The sequence below is a fragment of the Pogoniulus pusillus genome, chromosome 20 (genome assembly GCF_015220805.1).
Source record: "Pogoniulus pusillus isolate bPogPus1 chromosome 20, bPogPus1.pri, whole genome shotgun sequence".
NCBI classification, from domain to species: Eukaryota; Metazoa; Chordata; class Aves; order Piciformes; family Lybiidae; genus Pogoniulus; species Pogoniulus pusillus.
Window position 1 is genome coordinate 19,106,065 of NC_087283.1, and position 20,045 is coordinate 19,126,109.

Here is a 20,045-nt window from a genome sequence, read left to right on the forward strand (position 1 = left end):
GGGAACGCAGCTCCGCGCGGCCGCACGCTGAGGAGAGACCGCGCGCCCAGCGCGCCCACGGCTCGCGCTCTCCGCGCTCGGCTGCTGAGGCCTGCGGGGGCGGGGCGGGCTGCCGGCCAGGCGGGGCGGGGCGGGGCGGGGCGGGGCGGGCCCTTTTTTGGCCGGGCCGGGCGGCGCGGCCGCACTCCGGCGGCGGTCACGGCGCGTCGGGCTCGGGGTGGCTCCTAGCCCAGGGTTATGCGCTGGGGTGATGGTCTCGCCGGCTGCTGCTAGGTTTCTCCCGCACCTGGGAGGGAGCCCCTTCCTCAGTCTCTTTCTTCTGATGCTATTCTGCCCCGGCGGTGGGTGCCTGCCGTGCCGCCGGCCCGCGGGGCCGCCAGTGGTTTTGGGTAAGAGCCGGGGGGACGCGGTTCGTGCGCCTGGCGCCGTGAAACCTGGTGAATCCTGCTGCCTCTGCTGTCTCTGCTGTCGCACTCGGGTCAGGGAGGAGGAGAGAGGCCTGGGCCGCTGCCCGGGTGCCCGCCCTGCCTGGCCGCTGCCCGCTGTCTCTAGAGTGTCTCGCAATAAGCGATCCCGCTCTATGACAACCCCGACTGCTGCGCTACCAGGGTGCCCCGGCACTAGGCACGGGGCGGTTTCTCTCTAACAGTGTCCCGGCACTGGCAGCTCGTCCCTAGTCCGGCTGCTGCAGCGACAAACGCAGGCCTGAGTGGAGGGGGGCGGGCAGCTCACCTCGCGTGGGGACACGGCCGTGCTGGGAATGCCTTTGCTTGTCAGCAGGTGCGGGAAAAACAAGGCTGCGCTTCAGAACGGTCATAGCTCGCTAACTGACCCAGACCCTTACTTCTCCAGTTTTCACTCCGCATAGACTTTTCATAGCAGAGGTTGGAATTGGACGAGGAAGGAGGCGGGACTGAGGGCCACTGCAGTCGAAGGACAGATATTTAACAAATAACAGGCTTATTTCATTGCACAACATGGAAAATTAATATTGGTTATTGTATCACCTGTTGGCACAACATAGTACAATGTGAAAGTATTCATGTAATAGCTTCTAAGTAATATGCATTGCATGCTTTTTGTAATCATGGAAAAGAATTGTAAATACATTTTAAATGTTTTAATAGCTTATCTACTGAAATCATAATTCCTCAGCATTCCAATGCATTAAGTGCATTTAGTGATATTCATTTAGCAATCTGCCCTGTGAATGTAGTATGCTGTATGTTCTTATGTAATTAACCTTGACAGCAAAGGGGGGAGAAAAAGAAATAAAATGAGGATGATACTAGGAAAAGGATGGTGAGTGGCATGCTCAGATGAAGCTTCATTTGTTTATAATAGTCAAAGCTTTGCTGTTGACTGTAGTACTGCTATTCTGTGCTTCTGACATGAAAGGATAAAAGCTACACAAGAACTTTTTCAAAGCAGCTGTGTTTCTGGGGGTCATCATGTACAAATTTCCAGTTCTGAACAGGTGGCTCAATCAATTGGGAGGATGCAGACTTGGAAATAAAAAATGCAGAAGGATGTCCTAGCAGGCTGATGTTAAACTGTAAACAAAAGTTCTTTCAGTTTCTTCTGAAGGATGGAAGCAATCTTGCATCTTGTCCCTCTGCTCTGTGATGCTGGGTTTTAGCAGTAAAATTTTGGCACTTGTTCCAGTGCAAGTTCTTGATGACAAGGTAATAGTGTTTTAGTTGCTGACTCAATATTGAACTCTAGCTGTGAAGGAATCAACGAAGGCTTAGAAATGGATGGGATAAAGGGATACTGACTGTAGAAGCTTTGACAAACTGCTGATGGATCTACTGTAAGTATGTGTGGTCCCTAAGGATGCTTTGAACCGTGGCTGACCTACATGTTATTTTCTCAAAACTTGTTCTGGTGGATACCATGTGGCCAAGCACATGTTCATCAGTGAGTGCTTTAACACACAGACTTTGCTGTGCATTTTGATGCTGTGCATTTTCATCAATCACTGTGGAACTTTTGTCTCTTACCACTCTAGTCAAGGTCTGAATTTTAAAATCTGCTATATCCTGCTGCTCAGTCCTGATCTGCCCAGAAAGTGAAGACTCAGTGAGCTTTAACGTCCTTTATTTTTTTTCTGATTGTCTGTAAAAGTGCTTTTAGGGAGTGATGTAGCAATAATTTCCTGTTGTAAATTATCATGGGTTTTGATGTATAGAAACAATTGTTACTGTAAAAACATCTGCACTAAGAGCTTAGCTTCAATTAGCCATGACATGGGTAGTGAAGGTCAAACAAATACAGGAGAGGAAGGGGTGACTGTCGGTCATTCACTGGTTCTGTATGAAGTGTTATCATCTTGATTCTAGTTAACTTTTCATGACCTTTTTCTTCACCCTTCTTGCAGATGTGACATGTTAAGATAAGCTTTTTAGGAATACTTGTGATGAGGATGGTAGAAGGATTTAGGAGAATCACTTGGGGAAGCATTTTGAGTGCTGGCTTCACACAGGTGTTGGGGGGAGGGAACAAAACTTATATTGCACTGGAGTCACAGCTACAAAAGGAGATTGCAAGGTATGTGCAGGGCTGCATTATACAGACCTCTACCAAGTCTGAGATGGTTTTGGAGCACATACAAGAGTGGGATACAGAGATGATCCTGCTTTTTCAGGCTGGCATCTAGACCCTTGCTTCCTCATATGTGTTCAGGTTTTCAAGTATGTTTTTATCTTGTAGAAGATGTGGTCTCATGACTTAAGCATTCACTCATGGTCTGTTTGGAAGTTAAAACCCTTAAGTAAAAAGAGGAGTGGACAAGTTTGGTCTTATTCTGTGCATGCAAGTTTGCCATCTGATCTGAAGGAATGCTGTTTAAAGGAATGTTGCCAACACAATGATCACTTCATAAATGTTTTAGACTGGTGATGGTCACAAAACTCAGTGTAAATTGCTCTCAGATTTTCATGTAAGGACCACACTTGCAGTTTGCAACCTGTGCTTGCACAAGTAACAGAGGGAGTAGAGTGGTAGCTTGTAAGTATGGGGAGTTGCTTGTACATGGGTGACTGTTCTGCTCCCCAGGTAGTAATACAAACACTTCTAGGAATCTCATATCTGAAAAGGGATGAGCTGCTTAAATACAACCCTGTAACTATTGGCTGTAGTTGTGGTAGCAACAGATCTGGGATTTGTAGAGCTCCCTAACTGGCTCAGGTGAAGTATGGGTCTGTGAAACATCTAAGCTTATTAGTGCTTCTCACTGCCCTGCTTGCCCTGTGCCTGCTTATTGCCACTTACTAGCCACTTATTGTCCTGCTAAAGCATGAGAAGATTAACCTGCTGAGGAAGAAGTGATTAATTTTGTGGTTGAATTACCTTAATGGAGCAGCAGAATAAGGAATGTGGAAGCCAACAGCACATCATTTGGCTTAGGCTACTTTTTAAGGTTATATGTGCATCAAATAGGGCTTTAGTAGCAGGAGCTGGTATGCCAGAAGATTAGTTTTGTATGTACTGAGGGAGTAAGACCAGGGGCTAAACTAGTGTGGATAGTAACTGACAGTAAAATACTGCAGTACTACTGTTGAGTTTCCCCAGAGATTTAAATAAAGCATGAAATGGTATTCCTGTAATAATGAATCTGAAGATGAGATACATGAGGTGAAAATCAGAACCTTACATGTAGAGTCCTGTCTGAAGGCTTGATATCGAAGACACAGTGCTCTCTGAAATGTAAGCTGATTGTGTTGGAGTTTTTCTCAAGTGACTTTTGGGGAGGAGAGACTACTTAAGGGGCTGGATTGCTTTCATGCTTGCCTTTTAAAAAGAGTTTCCTCTCCATCCAGGGCAAGATACTCAGACAGCAAAATCTCCTGGGAGAAGCAGGATAGCTTACTGAATTCCTCTGCTCTACTGACAGCACTTAAGATATATATGTTTATGTACAAGTACTTCTGGCTATCTGCTGCACGTTTAGATGCAATTAAATTTTTTTCACTTCTCTATCAGTTTGGCTATGTATTCAATATGCTTCTCTTCTAGTGTTTGCAGTAAGGAGTTCCTTTATTTTGTGGCTGTTCTTAATTTTCTCGTAGTCCATCCATAATCACTGTGTGCTACTTTATGTGTTATTGATTTTGGAAGCTGATAACCTGTCCTTACAAGATCAGCAGTGGATTCATGGAATCCTTACCTTTTTAGAGCTGACTCAACACAATTACTATATCAATGTTCTGATACCTTCTGCAAACAACTTGTTAGGTTCTTGGCTAAAGTTTTCTAGAAAGACATCTAAATGAAGCTTGTTAATAATTGACTTACATGCAAAAGAGGTTTGTCTGAATTTCTGCTGACTGCTAATTGAGGGGTGTGTGTTTGTATGGTCAGCTGGCTAGATGTCAGGAGTGATTTAAATGTTTATGCCTCATGTGATCTGAGGTATCTAGAAGTATCATGTGAGATGTTGTTTGCCTTCTTGTTCCTAATTTTACACACAAGCCTTTTCTGTGGCAGTTTACAAGCCACTTCTAGACACTGTCCTTAGAGAAGTGTGGTCAGAGTTTAAAATTCATTTTCCAGAAAATATATTTCATTTTGAAAGAAGGCAAAAAGATGATACTTGTTTGAGGATATGACACAAGTTAAAGTTACAGTAGTTGACATCTGTCTGTAATGCAAATACCTCTGGATATAAGCAGTAAAAATGTACCAATGGATGGTCTCTTTGCCACACAAGCAACAGCTACTTTTTTCCCTCTCAAGTTATGATGTAGGTACTTTTTTTTTGTCTTTTTTTTGTCTTTTAAATGAAACTTAAGATTTCCCTATTTATGACTCTTGTTGAATCTTCTGTTTCCTGAACAGTATTAAGGCAATTCACTGTCCAGAATGCTTAGAACCTCTGTGAATTAGTCATTAAGACTTCAGGATAGTGATAGACAGGAGTATCAGTGTGTCTGAAAGCTAGTTATAATCACTAATTCTGGACAGGTCAAGCTCTTCCAGCCTCTTGAATTAGTAAGTCTTCTTCCTATAAAATTTTATCAAATAAGAATAGATCCAAGAAGGACATATACTAATTATTGCAGGGCAGTTGAGATAAGAAAACAGCAAAGGATGCTATCCTACCATAAGTTATTTGGCCTCCTTGAGGTATTAGAATGAGTTGTCTTTTGGATTACCAACTGTAAAAAATGAGAATATTCTGGAGCCAACAGATCATTGAATATGAAAAAGCTTTTTCTCCTACTGAATATGAAATCTTTAATTTCCAAACATTGCATTTCAGAAGGCAATACACGTATTACACAACTGCAAATTAGGGAAGCTGGGGTACTGCTTGAGATCTTTCCTTAGACATCCAGTTTTAACTAGTGTATATCTATTTTGTAGACTTTCACTTGCCCATTTCATACTTTTATGGGGTCAGTCTGGAGGCTTTAATAATTTCCTACAATGTTTCCATCAAAAAAGTCTTAGAAACTACATCTGTTGCTTACAGATTACTCTGTCCTTAGATGTTGTCTGTGTGTAGTCTGAAAACAAAGGGAAATGTGTTTTTTTTCTCTATTGTTTTCCAATCCCCTCAAAGAATTCAGAAAGGTATGTCATTATCCTACAGAATTAAACTTCTGTTTGATAATTTTTTAACCTGTTACTTATAAAAAAGCCACTAAGTAGACTTCTAGCCAAAACGTAAATCATTAACACTGTTAAATTGTGTGGAGTGAGGACTGAAGATCTTGCACATTTCTTTCCTTCATCTGAAAAATAAAAATGAACCTTTTCACCCCCTCCCCTTCCCCCCCCTTATGGCTTCCTTATGAACAATCTTCAGCCTGCAGCACATCAGAAAATAATTTGTGAATTACAGTGGCTATCAGTCTCACTGTGCATATGGAAATATAGGCCTGAAAATAACCTGTGGTTTTGCAAATCCCTACTTCTTAAACACCACACCTGTATGTAAGACTCATTTCTGAGCTCCAGGATTGTATCTTGGCACAGGTGGAATTAATCTCTTATCTTTCTACTTGTTCTTTGTCATCCATCTGCTCTAAATTGGATACAGGAGTGCAGCCTCTATCCTGAAGAAGTTCAAGGATAAAATACCTCTGCCAAATTGAACCTGAATTTAATCTAAGACCACACCATTAAGTTCCAAGGGAGACTTTGTACACTTTGCTTTCAGTGCTCTTGTTGATAAATACATCTTGATTACGAACTTCAGCTGTTAGTCTTCACACATTGAGAGGGAGTGCTTACAATTACTGGAGTGCTGTTTGGAAGCCTCAGGAAATTCTTAAAGCTGATAGCCCAGATGTTTGGTCTTTGAAAGCTGTCTTTGCTGAGATAACTTTATTTTTACTGAAGGAAATTAGATTCCAGGGTAACATACAGGCAGCCTTCTACTTAGTTTTGCACAGAAACTAATGCAACTTGAACCTGTTCTGTCCTTGGCAGGTCTGCTGCTACAACTGACCAGCCATGAATGATTGATATAAATAGAATTATGTTCTGTTCCTGTTCAAATGAAAAGCCCTGATATAGCACAGGCACGAGACTGTGGAACAAGCTGTTGCAGTTCTGTGAAAAAAAACTAAGCAGCATTTTGCGAGTTTCCAAGACTGAACTTCAGTAAACCCTTTCTAGGAGGTGCTGCAATGCTCTATTCTCCTTCACTATGCTTTCCAGTATGTGAGAGTCCTTGAAATATGGCCTAGAGTAACCTGTGCTTGTCTACTGGATCTTTTACTGTTGCGCTTAATACTGCAGAAATAAACTTACCAAAAACGCACTGAGGAAGTAAGTGTAGTAAATAAAGGAGTCCCAAGGTATACCTTTTGTAGTGGGGCACAACTTGCAGTGTTGTAAATATGGTTTTCTAGGTCTGTAGTCTGATGTTCTTAGCTCTCTTATCTCTTCAGTGTTTCTCTGAAAGCTGTCCAGTGAAATTGTGTTCTACTAAAAGATATATTCTCTTTCTTTAAACCATTGCTAAATATAAGTGTTCTATGGAACTTAAGTTTAATCAAAAGTTATAGAATTAAGTGGAATAAAAAGCAGTTGTATGGGGTAGGTCTACATTGAAAAACTTCAAACATGGACAAGTAAATAGGATACAGTTATGCACACGTCAAAAAGGTGGAGTGTGTGGGGCTGAAAAGGGTGGGGGCAAACCTTAAGAAGTGCTTAACTCCTAAATTTTTCTAACATATAGGAACTTTTCAGTCACTTAAGTATCTTTGCCTTTCTGGTTCTTGAGGGAAAATGATTAAGCAGAATGTAAGAAGTTTCATTGGAAAGCTGCTGCTGAATATTTTCTAAGTTCTGATTCAGAAGTAATATTCCTATTTCCTTTTAAGAGGAATAAAGGAAAGCAAATCTTCAAAGGATTACTGGCATTTAGTATGTGCCTTAAGAACAGTGCTCTTCAGAACACTATTACTGATGTAATGTGTCAAAAATAACAAGGGAAATCAAAACTCATTGTATGCAAGCCTGAATGTAAAAGATATGAAATTGTTTGGTTTACTTTGCTATTCAGCTAAATGTTGTGAAGCAGAAGTGGAGTCAGAGGTGAAGAAATGAAAATAAACCCCCCAGGAAATAGAGCTGCTTAAACTTTCTGTGGGGTGGTTTTTTTTCATGTCAAATTGATGGCTTAAAGGCAACAGTTTAAGGCAAACAAAGACTTTTGTGTGTGGCTATTGTAAAGAAAACTCAGAAAGATTTAGTTCACAGTTTAAAACACAGATAATTTTTATCATGTCTGAGACCAGATGGTTTTCATACCCATGGCCTAACATGACTTGCTGCTATGTAGCCTGCTCTTTGGTAGCTCCTAACTTCATGAGCTGTTGTTCCAGAATTACTGTGCATGGTGGTGCCCCACATAATGATTTTTAAAAATCCATGTGTTTTCTGTGAAAAATCTGGAGTACTTTAACTGCATTAAAAAGTACTACATAAGAACAAACTTCATAGTATGCCTGCATGCAGTGATATAAAGGCTGTGGTATTAAGATGTGTATTTATAAAATGTTATACACTTAAAATTTTTATGTCTCTTGTTTTTTTTTATATCTTTCAGTTCCAGGGGACTTGGGTAATCAGTTGGAAGCAAAGTTAGATAAGCCATCAGTAGTGCATTATCTCTGCTCTAAGAAGACAGACAGTTATTTTACACTCTGGCTGAATTTAGAATTACTTCTGCCTGTCATCATTGACTGCTGGATTGATAATATCAGGTAAGAGCAGAAATGTTGCTCTTTGCAGTTATCTCCTTTCCGTAGATTGATTGACTTTGTACAAAATGGCCACCTTAAACTTTCCTTTCCAATTCAAGTTCAGTGAGAGAGATTTCTTGGAGTTTGCTAGGACAAGCGATAGGATGAATCAGAAGATGTAGTTCTGTCTGATTCTGAGGTTCATCACTGATGAAAAGCAAAGCTTCTCTTAGTTTCATGCGTTCTGAGGAGTTACCCAGTGTTGGTTTGGGCACCTACCAGACAATTCTGTAGGTTTATCTAAAGCAGAACACTTTCTGAGTTTTTTGATGAGTTACTTGAGTTTTGATGAGGCAAGGGGGAAGAAGGTACTTTGGGCAGCTGAGAGGGGACAAGCAAGGAGGAATGTGATCTTGGACGTTTGCTAGGATTGTGTCATTAAAGAGCAGTCTCAAGGGTAGCTGAGACACATGAGGGCAGCCTTGAAGTATCTTTCCAGAACTATTTTGGTTTATAACATTGTCTGATTTAAAGCTTCCAGATTATGTAATCAGTCTATTTCATTTACTGTTGTGTAAAAATCATACAAATACCTCTACATGAAAACAAGACATTTACCTCATGTAATTAAAGACTGTATTGGCATGTTGCTCCCTTCTGTGAATATACTAAACTGTTGTCTAAATGTACTTCTGCTTTAAGTCTTGCTCCATGCCTTACAGATTTTTGGTGTGTGAAGATTTAAATGAGTATCAGTTAAGATTCTAGGATTCCTACTAGGGGTAAAGGCTTGCATTAAGAAATGGCTATTGTATTGATATGGTAATAAAACCAGACTAACTAAACCCCAGCAACAGCAATTAAAAGCTCCATATTCTTCATATCTCAAGTTGATTGGGAAAGTTTCTACAAAACACTATCCCTGTGTTTCCTGAGGTACTAATTGTTATTAGTCAAGCAACAAAGTACTTCCTCATGTTGGTATAGGTGTTCTAGCTAAACAGAAGTGAACTCTCTTATCTAGAATTTTCTGGTATCTGATTCTAGAGGCACGTGCCTGAATGCCACATTCTTACGTTCTTGACAAGTTTTTCTCTGCTATGTGGCTTTGTGCAAAGTGAAATGATATACAAGTATACAAATATTCTGAAGCTGTAGTTCAGACATCATTTTCAGTTCTGTAGGGAAGGTCTGATTCTGCCTGTGAACTGTTCAACTAATTGTTTGCATTATATAACCTCTTAGCCATTAGAGTACTCTTGTCCTATCTGCCTGTGTGGTTTTTTTCCCTTCTGGGTAATAGCACTTGAAGTTCTTGTTACAGCACTCCATGTAAGACCCAATGTAGTTGAGAACTGTCATGTGTCAATGAAACATGTTTCATGTTTTTATCTTTCTCCTTTTCTTTATTCCCCCCACAGGCTGGTCTATAATCGAACAAGTAAGGTTACACAGCCACCAGAGGGAGTGGTTATCAGAGTCCCAGGTTTTGGTCAGACATTTTCTTTGGAGTTCCTTGACCCAAGTAAAAGGAGTGTTGGTATGTACAAGCTGTCTGAAGTGCTTCAGCACTTGGAGGGTTGCTTCTGTTATGTCTTCATACAATAAGCTACTGAAATGTGAATTCAAATTACAGTTCTGTTTAGAACTTTTTTAATGTGTATGTAACTGATGGTACGTAGCACATCGTTCACTTTGCTTTTAAGCCTTTTCATTGTGTTGTGTTTTGTCTGTTGTTTGGCCTGATAGACTGAGACAAGAAGATTCCATGTTTTCCATCTTGTGCCAAATTTAAGGTCTCTGCCTGACATTTGAGTAGGTGATTTGAATAGACATCTTTGGAAGATGAGATGGCTTGAGTAGAAAATTCTGTGACTGAAGCTCAACAAGCAAAAGCATTTCAGCGTGCTCAGCAAGGTGTTCTTCAGCCTTAGAAATGAATTTGTGCTTGGGCACCACACTCTAGCTCCTTATTTGTTGGTGTCAAAACTTATATCATTACATTTTGCATTGCCAAAGATTTCTGCATTAATGTGTTCACAGGTTTGGTGTTTTGTATTCTCGTAGAAGTAATCTTTCAAAAAACACTGATCTGATAAGCTTTTGTGAGAAGTTAGCTGTGGCTGAAGACTTAGGTAGTTTAAGCTCAGTGCATTACTGATAATTCACATGCTTCATAGCATGGGTCTCTTTAGAGAGCGATATCCAAAGGGGCAGTAACGTGGTTAACAATCTTCACTAGATGACTCTTGCAGGGAGAACAGAGCCATATTTAAAATTGTCTTTGATCACTTCAGGGTCTCTATAATAAGCATTCAAGACTGAGTGAGGTTCTCAAAACTTCAGTATGACTGATAGTCAGTACAATGCGTTGACATTAATTTTTTTCAGACTGTTAGTAGATGCCTTGAATTGTGGCAATTCTTTATCCTGTATGTCGAAACTTGTACTGTGTTAACATCTTTCAGTATATAACATCAGCCAGTCTGCAAATGTTTGCTTTCTTTGCTGTTAAAACTCAGTTACCTAAGTCTTAGTCCACTACTTGATAGATAGTTTTGGGCTTGTTTCTTTTGCCCTGGGATATGCTGTAAGCATTTGTTTCCAGGAATAAATGTTAGTGAAGTTCAGGCCAACCTTTATAGATGCATTATATACCCTACCTGAAATTAATTGGCGATCAACAAAAGCGAACTCTAGTTAGTGTAGTAATTTCTGAGGCATATTCTTTCCAGTTCAAGGGTAAGACACATTTCTGCAGAGGAAAGTTTATCTGTTGTGTGTTTACTATATCTGACAGATAACAAACCACTATGCAGTTTTAATGATAGTATTCTCTCCCTTTTGGGGAACAGTGAGCCACACTCATTCTGTTAAATATGCAGTTTCCTAGATTGTCAGTGATTAAGACTGCAGTTTCACCATCTCTATACATGGTATCAGAGAGGATGCATCTAGAACTAGGCTTGTTTTGTGATAGTATGATGGCTGCTTCTAATGCTAATCTTTTCATTGATCCTTTTTTCTCTTATCTGATACTTGCAGGTAGTTACTTTTATATGCTGGTGCAGAGCTTAGTAGACTGGGGCTACAAACGTGATGAAGATGTAAGAGGAGCACCTTATGACTGGCGAAAGGCACCAAGTAAATAACTTAGTGTTATTTGAACAAGGTGTTTATTCACCAGCAAATAACATCTTGTGTCTCTTCTCTCATCCCACCTGTACAATTATACTTAAGCTGAATTTTTACTGTACTTGGGGCCTGGGTACCCCTGGACCTAGATGAAACCTATGGTGTTGTCTTTTAATTTTTTTAATATTTTTTGTTTATTTTTAAGAACTTGCTACTTAACCTGCTTAAAAATAGAGCAACAGCAAAAATCCCACACTACTAAACCTCATTCCCACAATTATATCCACCTCTTTCACTTAATTCTGGAATTTCTGAGCTTCGCATTACTAATTCCATAGGCAGTTAAAAATACCCCAAACTTTAAATACAGAATTCTTGAAGTTTTATGTTCAGAACTAGTTATTGTAATTGTGTAACCTGTATGCTTACTTCAGATGAGAATGAAGACTATTTTGTGGCCCTTCGCAAGATGATTGAGTCGATGTATGAGCAGTATGGAAGTCCTGTTGTCTTGATTGCCCACAGCATGGGTAATATGTACACCCTCTACTTCCTCAACCATCAGACTCAGGATTGGAAAGACAAGTACATAAAGGACTATGTGTCATTAGGTGCTCCGTGGGGAGGAGTGGCTAAAACTCTCCGTGTGCTGGCTTCAGGTAGGTGATCTGGGGCTTTGCGGTGTTGTTTTTTGCAGTACAGGCTAGTTAACAGCACTGTCAGCTGCAAGACTGGCAGTGAGTTTAAGGTAATTTTTTTCCTAAGTGATGGCAACTTTGTTTGAAGCTCTGTCACCATACTGTCATTATTTGTATTCTTGGGAGTGAACTGAACTTGTTTACATCCCTTAACCAGGAACTGTGTCCCTTTTTGACCTCTCCTAACTTCTCAGGGAATTGCTGTGTCATCTGCTATTTAGCCTGGTGTCTATTTTTGTCATTTCTGATCTGTTATTTAGCCTAGTGTCTATTTTTGTCATTTCTGGTGCTAACGAGGGCTCCAGAGCATTCAGTAGTTAACTGATTGACAATCATGCAACTGCTTGAGGTTAGCATTGCAGGGAACTTGTAGATTTGGTTGTGAAATGGTGCCCACAGCACAAATGTCTGTCCAGAGACAAGTCAATCTTTAAGATCTTGCATCTGCTGTACCCGATAAGCCTGAGACTAAAAAAAAAAATTGAATAAGAAGCATGATATAGTTCACTAAGTGACTGAAAATGAGTTATGGAAAAAATGAACTTCTGCCATCATGTCACCCCATCATTATTAAATGTTTTGGCATTTAATTTGTGGAGTTTCTGGCTTGTGTTTTTAGCTTGTTTCTGACCTGCTAGCTTTGGCTATCAATATCTTCTTCCTAAACAAAACTGACATAAGAAACTGGACTCAATCAAAATGCATAACACAAAACAAGTGCCAGCCATGCATAGAGAGCTCAAAGAATGCTCTGCTTGGCAAAGGCATTTGATTCTGGATAGGAGTGCAAGCTCAGTTACTAATTAGAAAACTTGAACTGGGTGTTTGTATTAGTTATACAGCTTTAAATCTATTTCAGTAGCACTAAAAATTTATTTGGCTGTTCTCGCGGGTTTCATCCAACGAGTCTGTGTGTTACAGAAATAGCAGGAAGTGAACAGTGTTAAGATCACCATCATGGAATTCCACATGACTGCATAAAATTCTGCAGTCTCAGATTTCTGAAGCTTTAAACTTTTGTGCTTTGTACCTTGTTTATATTGCATCTCATCCAAAATGGCTAGTAATACAAACATACAATGAATAGTTATGCTTCTGCTGAAATGTAGTTACTTCTTAACCTGTGTGGCTGTTGCACTAAACTCTTGTGTTTTAGGGCAGAAATGTACAAATTATATAGGGAGATTAAATGGGCAGAACAGAATATCAGAACACTTCAAGTTCTGTCTCAGATCTGTAGTTGAATGGCCACCACCATGCAGTAACACTTGGATTTTGTTAGTCTGTTGAAGTTTTCAAAATTGACATTCTTGGGGTGTTAGTATACAGAAGAACAACTGATTTAAAGAAAAACACTGCAATGCTGCAAGAAAGACAAGGCAAGCTGTGAATGCATTCCTTCTGTTCCAATTCCTGTTAATAGTATGGCACTGGCTAGGATCTTCATGTAAAATCCACAGTTGTGTTATCAAAATGGTACACAATATCCAGGTCGAATGATTCTCTCTAGATTTCCTGTGATGTTTCATGCTACTTAAATGCTTTGCAAGTATCAGTACTTAGATAATTACAATTCCAGTGCCCATAAAGGGAGCAAAGTTGTGGTAGGTGGTTGGTTTTAGTCAGTGTGAGATGCTGGAAACTGTCTTAGCCCTAATATTTTGGTCACTATAATGTTATGAGTGCTGTTCCTGCTGACTTAAGCATGGATTGGGTCATGCAGTACTTCTGCACATCAGAAAAAAAGTAAAGGATTTGATAAGCATTGTGTAACAACTCCATGAGAGAAGGCTGCAACAGTCAGGTTCTGTGTTTGATTATTCTACTGGAAATTTGTACACATTCCTTTCATTGTTCAGTTGAGAACTCAGATTTCCTTTGCTGAAAGCTGCCATGTGGCATTCAGTAGCTTAGTAGTTGAGTGTGCACAGTTAAGTATTTATACTACACAGATGAAACAATTTTTTCAGGACCTTTGACTCTTGCTGTGTTCTTTCGAGATTGCTTTTTATCCATTGGAGGTAAGAATAGATCCCTCAGGTAGACCCCAAGCCTGTGCTTCAGGTCGCTTTGCTGAAGCAATAGTGCCACCTTAAGGAATTGATCACTCGGCTTTGTTGCTATTTCAGGAGTGGCAGTGTTAGTATTTCAGTTTTCATGATGTTTGATCTGGATCAGTACATGCTGTAACCATGCAGGAAAGTCTGATTCTAAGTTCAGCTCATAAAATTGAGGTGTGACAGCCCCTGTGATAATGGAAAGTTCTGATCATATGGCCACCATGAAAATCAACTTGGATCTCTCTCAGGATTTGGTTTTAAATACAGAATTACTGTTTACTAAGCTTGGGATTTCCTGAGATGTAAGAACAATGGCTAAAACGTAAAGAAATACGCATAAAATTGTAATTTCATTGTGTTAGCTTGAGCTATATTTGGAAGAAACTAAGAAAGCCATATCTATGAAGATTTGTTAATGTTTTGGTCAAGCACTAGTTCTGTATTAAGTCTTGTCTTTGAAAATTAACAATGGGGTGGTTTATTGGATACCAGGTAATTTAAGCTCTTTATCAATAAATAAGCCCTAGCTCTCTAGATATGCATTTTATTAATAAAATAATGCCTTGGGAAAGCTTGGTTAGCTAAAAAACATTTCCCAAGTGTAGTAGTGATCAGGTGCTCTTTCAAGACTTGTTGGCTTGCTTTGCTCTCCCCACCTGGCAAAGATGTAGTTTAAGTTACCAATGTTGCCAGACAATTTTAGGGCTATATTTAGAAAAAACTGTATTTGAGACACTCAATTGCTAACTGAGTTGTAGCAGCATAAGCAGAAACAGTAATAGTTGCTTCTGTTTCCCTTCATGAAAGTAACCCTTGAAGGGGTAACTCTTAAAGAGCCTGACATTTCTTCAATTGCAGGCAAGTATAGGCTTTGTTGGGGAGTGCATGAACTCCTAAAACACCACATCAAATGGCAAAGAAACCATGCAGTAGCTAATATTTCTACTGAATGAATGCTGCTACTGTGCTTGTTCTGAATGTGTGCAACTTAAAACATTTTAAGCCTATAAAGCCTCTGAGTTCTTCAAAGTGTGTGCATAGTATCATTCCACTATAAGGGGGAAAAAAACCCAACAAAACAAAGCCATGATCTAGATGCTAGAGTCAGTGTAAAACACATTTCCAGAAAAGCACTGAAAAGAGAACTTGCAAATAGTTTAAATAATGCCCAATAACAGCTGACATTTTTAGTTGGCTTGTATAGGAAATATTTTCTTCTTTAAAAAGAAGCATATTGAAAAGGCAGTAGTAGATTTGGCTTATCAGTTATTCATTTCTTTCAATTTGTGAGTTCTTAGAAGTTCGTTTACAGAAGTTAATTATGTGGACAATCATAAATGAGAAAGAAGTTCTCAAATTATCACTGTAAGTGAAGGAAATACATTTTTGTTGCTACAGGTAGTAACTGCAGCTGGTAGAAATTTATGCTTTTTGTTGATAATGACATTGCCCTTTTTTTAGGTGACAACAATAGAATACCTGTTATCAGCTCCCTCAAGATCAGAGACCAGCAGAGATCAGCAGTTTCCACAAACTGGATGCTCCCCTACAACTACACATGGCCTCCAGATAAGGTCTTTGTAAGCACACCTACAGCTAACTACACTCTTCAGGATTACCAGAAGTTCTACAGGGACATCAATTTTGAAGATGGCTGGCTCATGAGACAGGACACTGAACCCTTGGTCTACCAGATGACACCCCCTGGTGTGCGTATACACTGTCTGTATGGCACCGGTGTGGAAACCCCTGACTCCTTCCACTATGACAGCTTTCCTGACAGAGAGCCCAAGATTCTTTACAGCGATGGGGATGGAACAGTAAACTTACAGAGTGCCTTGCAGTGTCGGAAGTGGGTGGACAGGCAAAAACAGGAAGTGGTGATGTTTGAGCTTTCAGGAAACGAGCACATTCAAATGCTGTCCAATGATACTACTATCTCCTATGTGAAAAAACTGCTTTTTGGTTTGTAATACCTTGTGTTGAGAGTTGTTTTCCTCACCTGTGATGCCTTCCCTTAAATATGGGAAAATGCCTTTTAATCCCTTGAGATATTTGAATTATTTATTTTGAGTTTCATTTTTTTCTCCTTTTTTAAGGCTGTGTTCAAGAAGTTGTTTGGTGTCCTAAATGATCATAAGTCTCTTGATATGTGTTTATGATGCTTCATGGTATTTTCACATTCTGCAAATTTGGTCAGATACGCATTTTGGTGCCTCTGCTGTTGTGTCCAATATTCATACTGACTGTCACTTAGGGACTGTGCAGCCACTTGCACATACTGCATCAAATCATAGGTACCTGAGTTCCTTTGCATGGTTTGGAGAGGGCTAGGAAGGACTGTGATTTCAGATGTCCGTAAACCAAGGGAATGATATCAACAATTTAGGGAAGCACAACTAACTTTCTAAAGGATCTTGTATATTCTGATCCACAGGTCTGTGTATTTCAATTTGTAAATATGTCTATCTCTTAGGTAAGATAGGGAAGAAGTCTACCTGGTTCTGTCCTACTTTTATCACGATTCAGCTTTATTTTATTACAGCATTTGGAGAAAGAAGGTAGATGAGTGAATTACCTGGAGCTTTTTATGAGGTGCATTTTTGTTTTTTCCTTAAAAGAAGGTATTTGCTCATCAGCTTCTAGAACCTGCTATGTTCTGAGGAAGTCTCACCTTGTGCTTTGTCAATGAGGGAAAGAAGCTAAACAGTGGTTGGTGCTTGCTATAACCATAGCTGTGTTGCAATAGCACATAAATTAAAGCTAATCGAATTGAAAACTGGCAAACAATCCATTCAGTGCAGAACTGCATTTTGGAGTGAAAAATTATCTCTGATAGTGGAAATGGTAATAGATGTTGAGCATTAATCCAAAACTAAAAGTAAGCTTTGTAGAATGGGCTGAGGAATAGAAGCAAGCACAATACTACAGTATGAAGTATAACCTGGTCCTCAGTCAAATACTTAAGCTCCAATTCATTTACTGACCAAGCAGTGACTGGATCCACATTGCATTCATCAGAAAAGGAACTTTAAGACTAAAACTAATGTTCCACAGACAAGTTTCATTATTGCTGTTTCAGTAAGCTGGGATATATGGTTCCTTAAACGTTTCTATAAACTGCTGAACATGCAGCTTTTAATTTCCTACAGTATTGTTTTACTCAGTGTTAAAAAAAATAAAATTCAACTCTGAGCACCACAGAAATTATAGCAAAAGCCACTATAGTTAAACCTTGTTAACAGAAGCTTTGTTGTAGTAGCTTAAAAGATTCTCTTTGCTTGCTTCAAAACCAGTCACCCAGTTATGGCTGCACTTAGTTTTTTGAAAACACCATTCTGAATGCTTTCAAAATGCTAGGTCATCCAAGAAAAATCTTTTAAGAGTTTCAGAAACTCATCAGAACTATTGAATATTAGTTATATAAGAAACTGAAGTTCTTTAAATGTTAAAATTGTTTGAACTGTTTTGGTAGCACATGCTAACTGTTTGCTGCCATTAACTGAGTAAGGTGAGTTGAAGTAACCAACTTGAACTCTTGTTACTATAGAATGCAAACATTCAGACACAGGATAGAGCTTTAAGTTGTAATTGGGAAATTACTTGTGAATCTGGAACAACTTGACCAGGATAATGTTCAAGCTACATTTTTTTCCTAGGTTTTAAATTCCTTATGTAGCCTCATTTCCCCCTGCTCTTTCCCTGTTACTTTTGTTGAGGGAGCACATATCAATATTTTAAAATGGGATGTTTATTTTGTCCTCAGCTGCCCAGGAACCTACACTTCAGCAGGAATGTTGCCTAGACTTTCTGGAAGCACTGAGTTCCCTCAAGTAATGTGGATCTGGTAACTGTTGGAATGGAAAAAAAAAGCCCAAACACACAAAAAAAACAAAACAACAACAAAACAGAGTCCTCTAACCAAGTGTTCTATTTTATGCAGAGCTGTCAGCTGGATAAGCTTCAGGCTTATGTTTCAAGACTGCTCAAAGATGATAAAGCTCTTCCTGTGGTCTGACTCAATTTTTTAGTAAATTGCTATGCTACTGGTTTACAACTGAAAGACTGCAGCAAACAGTGTATGATCTGTGTTTCTTCATGAAGCAGAATGCCTGTTACTAAGCTCTAGAAAGAGTGGAGCTGGAGGCTGTGTTGCAGGATACCAACAGGGTAACAAAGGCTGAAACAACAGAAAAAGAATGGTAGTAGGTAAACCTTTTAACCTGATGTAGAGAATGCTTCCAAGCTTCATTTAGATCCTTACCTAATAATTGTTAGCATGTTCAATCTCATACCAGGAGTTCAGCTTCAGAGGATTTTCTGATTTGAAGTTCCAAAATACGATTCCAAAACACTACACTGTTTTGTTTTTGTCTTTGTAATTTTTAATACTACTTTCTGTGTCCCCCCAATAATATCTTATTCTTTTGACATTTCTAGTACTATCTCTAAAAGATTCAGTCAACTGATCTTAACCTAAAGATCAGTTGTGTGAATCAGCTTTCCATTAGTAGACAAGCCCTAGAGGTTGTTTCTTAAAAGAAAGTTGTGTTAAACTGGTATGATGAAGTGGAAAGCCTTTCAGGGTGTTTCTTGGTTTTTATGTTTGTCACTATGTAGCCTTGTTGCATGAGACTGTGGTACCCGAGTTCTGTGCTTGCTTTAAGACAGTATTTGTGATGAGACTGATTTGGATTTTGCAGACTATAATTCTGGTTTATGTGCAGGAGTTGTGATTTTTCTTTTTATTTATTTCTACCAAAATGATCTTCAGCCTCTTCAGATTTTGCATATTAGGACGGAGTTCTCACTGAAAAAAGGGAATTCAGCAAGCAAACTACAGTGTTCTGGTCTCTGTACTGCTTCACTCAGCACAGTGAGAAGTGCTCACTCGTTAGGCCGTGTTCCTCTACAAGGCAAGAGGATCTAGCATTACTATGGCAGACCTGCCAGAGCATTGTACACTTGAGCATCCTACATTCTTGTGAAGAGACGGGGCTGAAGAAATAAGTCTTTAAAGGGAGGAGAATGTGGCACTTTCTGAAGAGGAAGAACTCAGGTGCACCGCTGAAATATTGGAATTCACTGACATAATGTAGTTATACCTAACACACACCAATCATATCTCTTTCCATAACTTTTACTTGGTTTTGTTCATTCTTAGATAATTTCAGAAACCAAAAATACTCTTGAGGACCAAATGTGTATCTTGTTTTTGACAAAATGTGTAGAAAATGCTGAAGAAGCTTTCATCTGTCATTGTAATATTTCTGAAGCGGTTCAGAGTCACTGTGTGATGTTGTTTAAAAGCAGAAGGCTTCAATAACTAGCAATAATTGCAAAGGACCTGCAGACCAAAGGAAGGAATGTTTGGTATTAAGGTAGTACTTGGAGCACAGTGTGTTTAAAGCCCTCTAAAGTTCAGGGAATATTTGGCAATGACTTTGCTGCTCTACACTTAAACAGTATTTTGTATGGGACATTCTGAGACCTAGCATTTTATATGCTCTTTTTGTGTATGAATGTGTTCAATAGATTTTGGAATATTTTATTGTCAAACTTTGATAACATAATAAAGTTGATCTAATACATCTTGTCTCCTGTTGTGAATGTGTTGTCTCAGTTGGGATATGAACTTGCTGCTTTTCCTCTCTCCCCCCCACCTCTGATTCTAAGCATTTAATTTTCTCACAATAATTGTTGTTTGTCTTCCAAATGCACCTACCACTTTGTTCACTGTTCTTGAATTTATGGAGATGTGAGAGTGAGATTTTGTTAGCTTCTTCCTTACTCATATGCAAAAAATAGTTTCTGGGATGACTTGTGCTTCTGTTGAGGTAAATGTTTTGAAATTAGTCCCTTGCTGTCCTAAATGCCTTTATACTGTTGGTTTTCAAACTGATCTACAAATCCATGCATACTGACCATACAGTGTCAGGGTTGCATGA

At 39.3% G+C, this 20,045-nt stretch overlaps 1 protein-coding gene across 1 annotated transcript; it reads left to right on the forward strand.

Moving 5' to 3' along the window:
• The first annotated feature begins 212 nt into the window (after positions 1 to 212).
• On the forward strand, positions 213 to 19,688 carry PLA2G15 (phospholipase A2 group XV). Its single transcript, XM_064160424.1, has 6 exons — positions 213 to 389; positions 8,069 to 8,225; positions 9,626 to 9,744; positions 11,250 to 11,348; positions 11,774 to 11,998; positions 15,559 to 19,688. Exons 1-6 carry the CDS (start codon positions 251 to 253, stop codon positions 16,068 to 16,070), a joined length of 1,251 nt encoding a protein of 416 aa, XP_064016494.1. The 5' UTR covers positions 213 to 250; the 3' UTR covers positions 16,071 to 19,688.
• Positions 19,689 to 20,045: the final 357 nt, after the last annotated feature.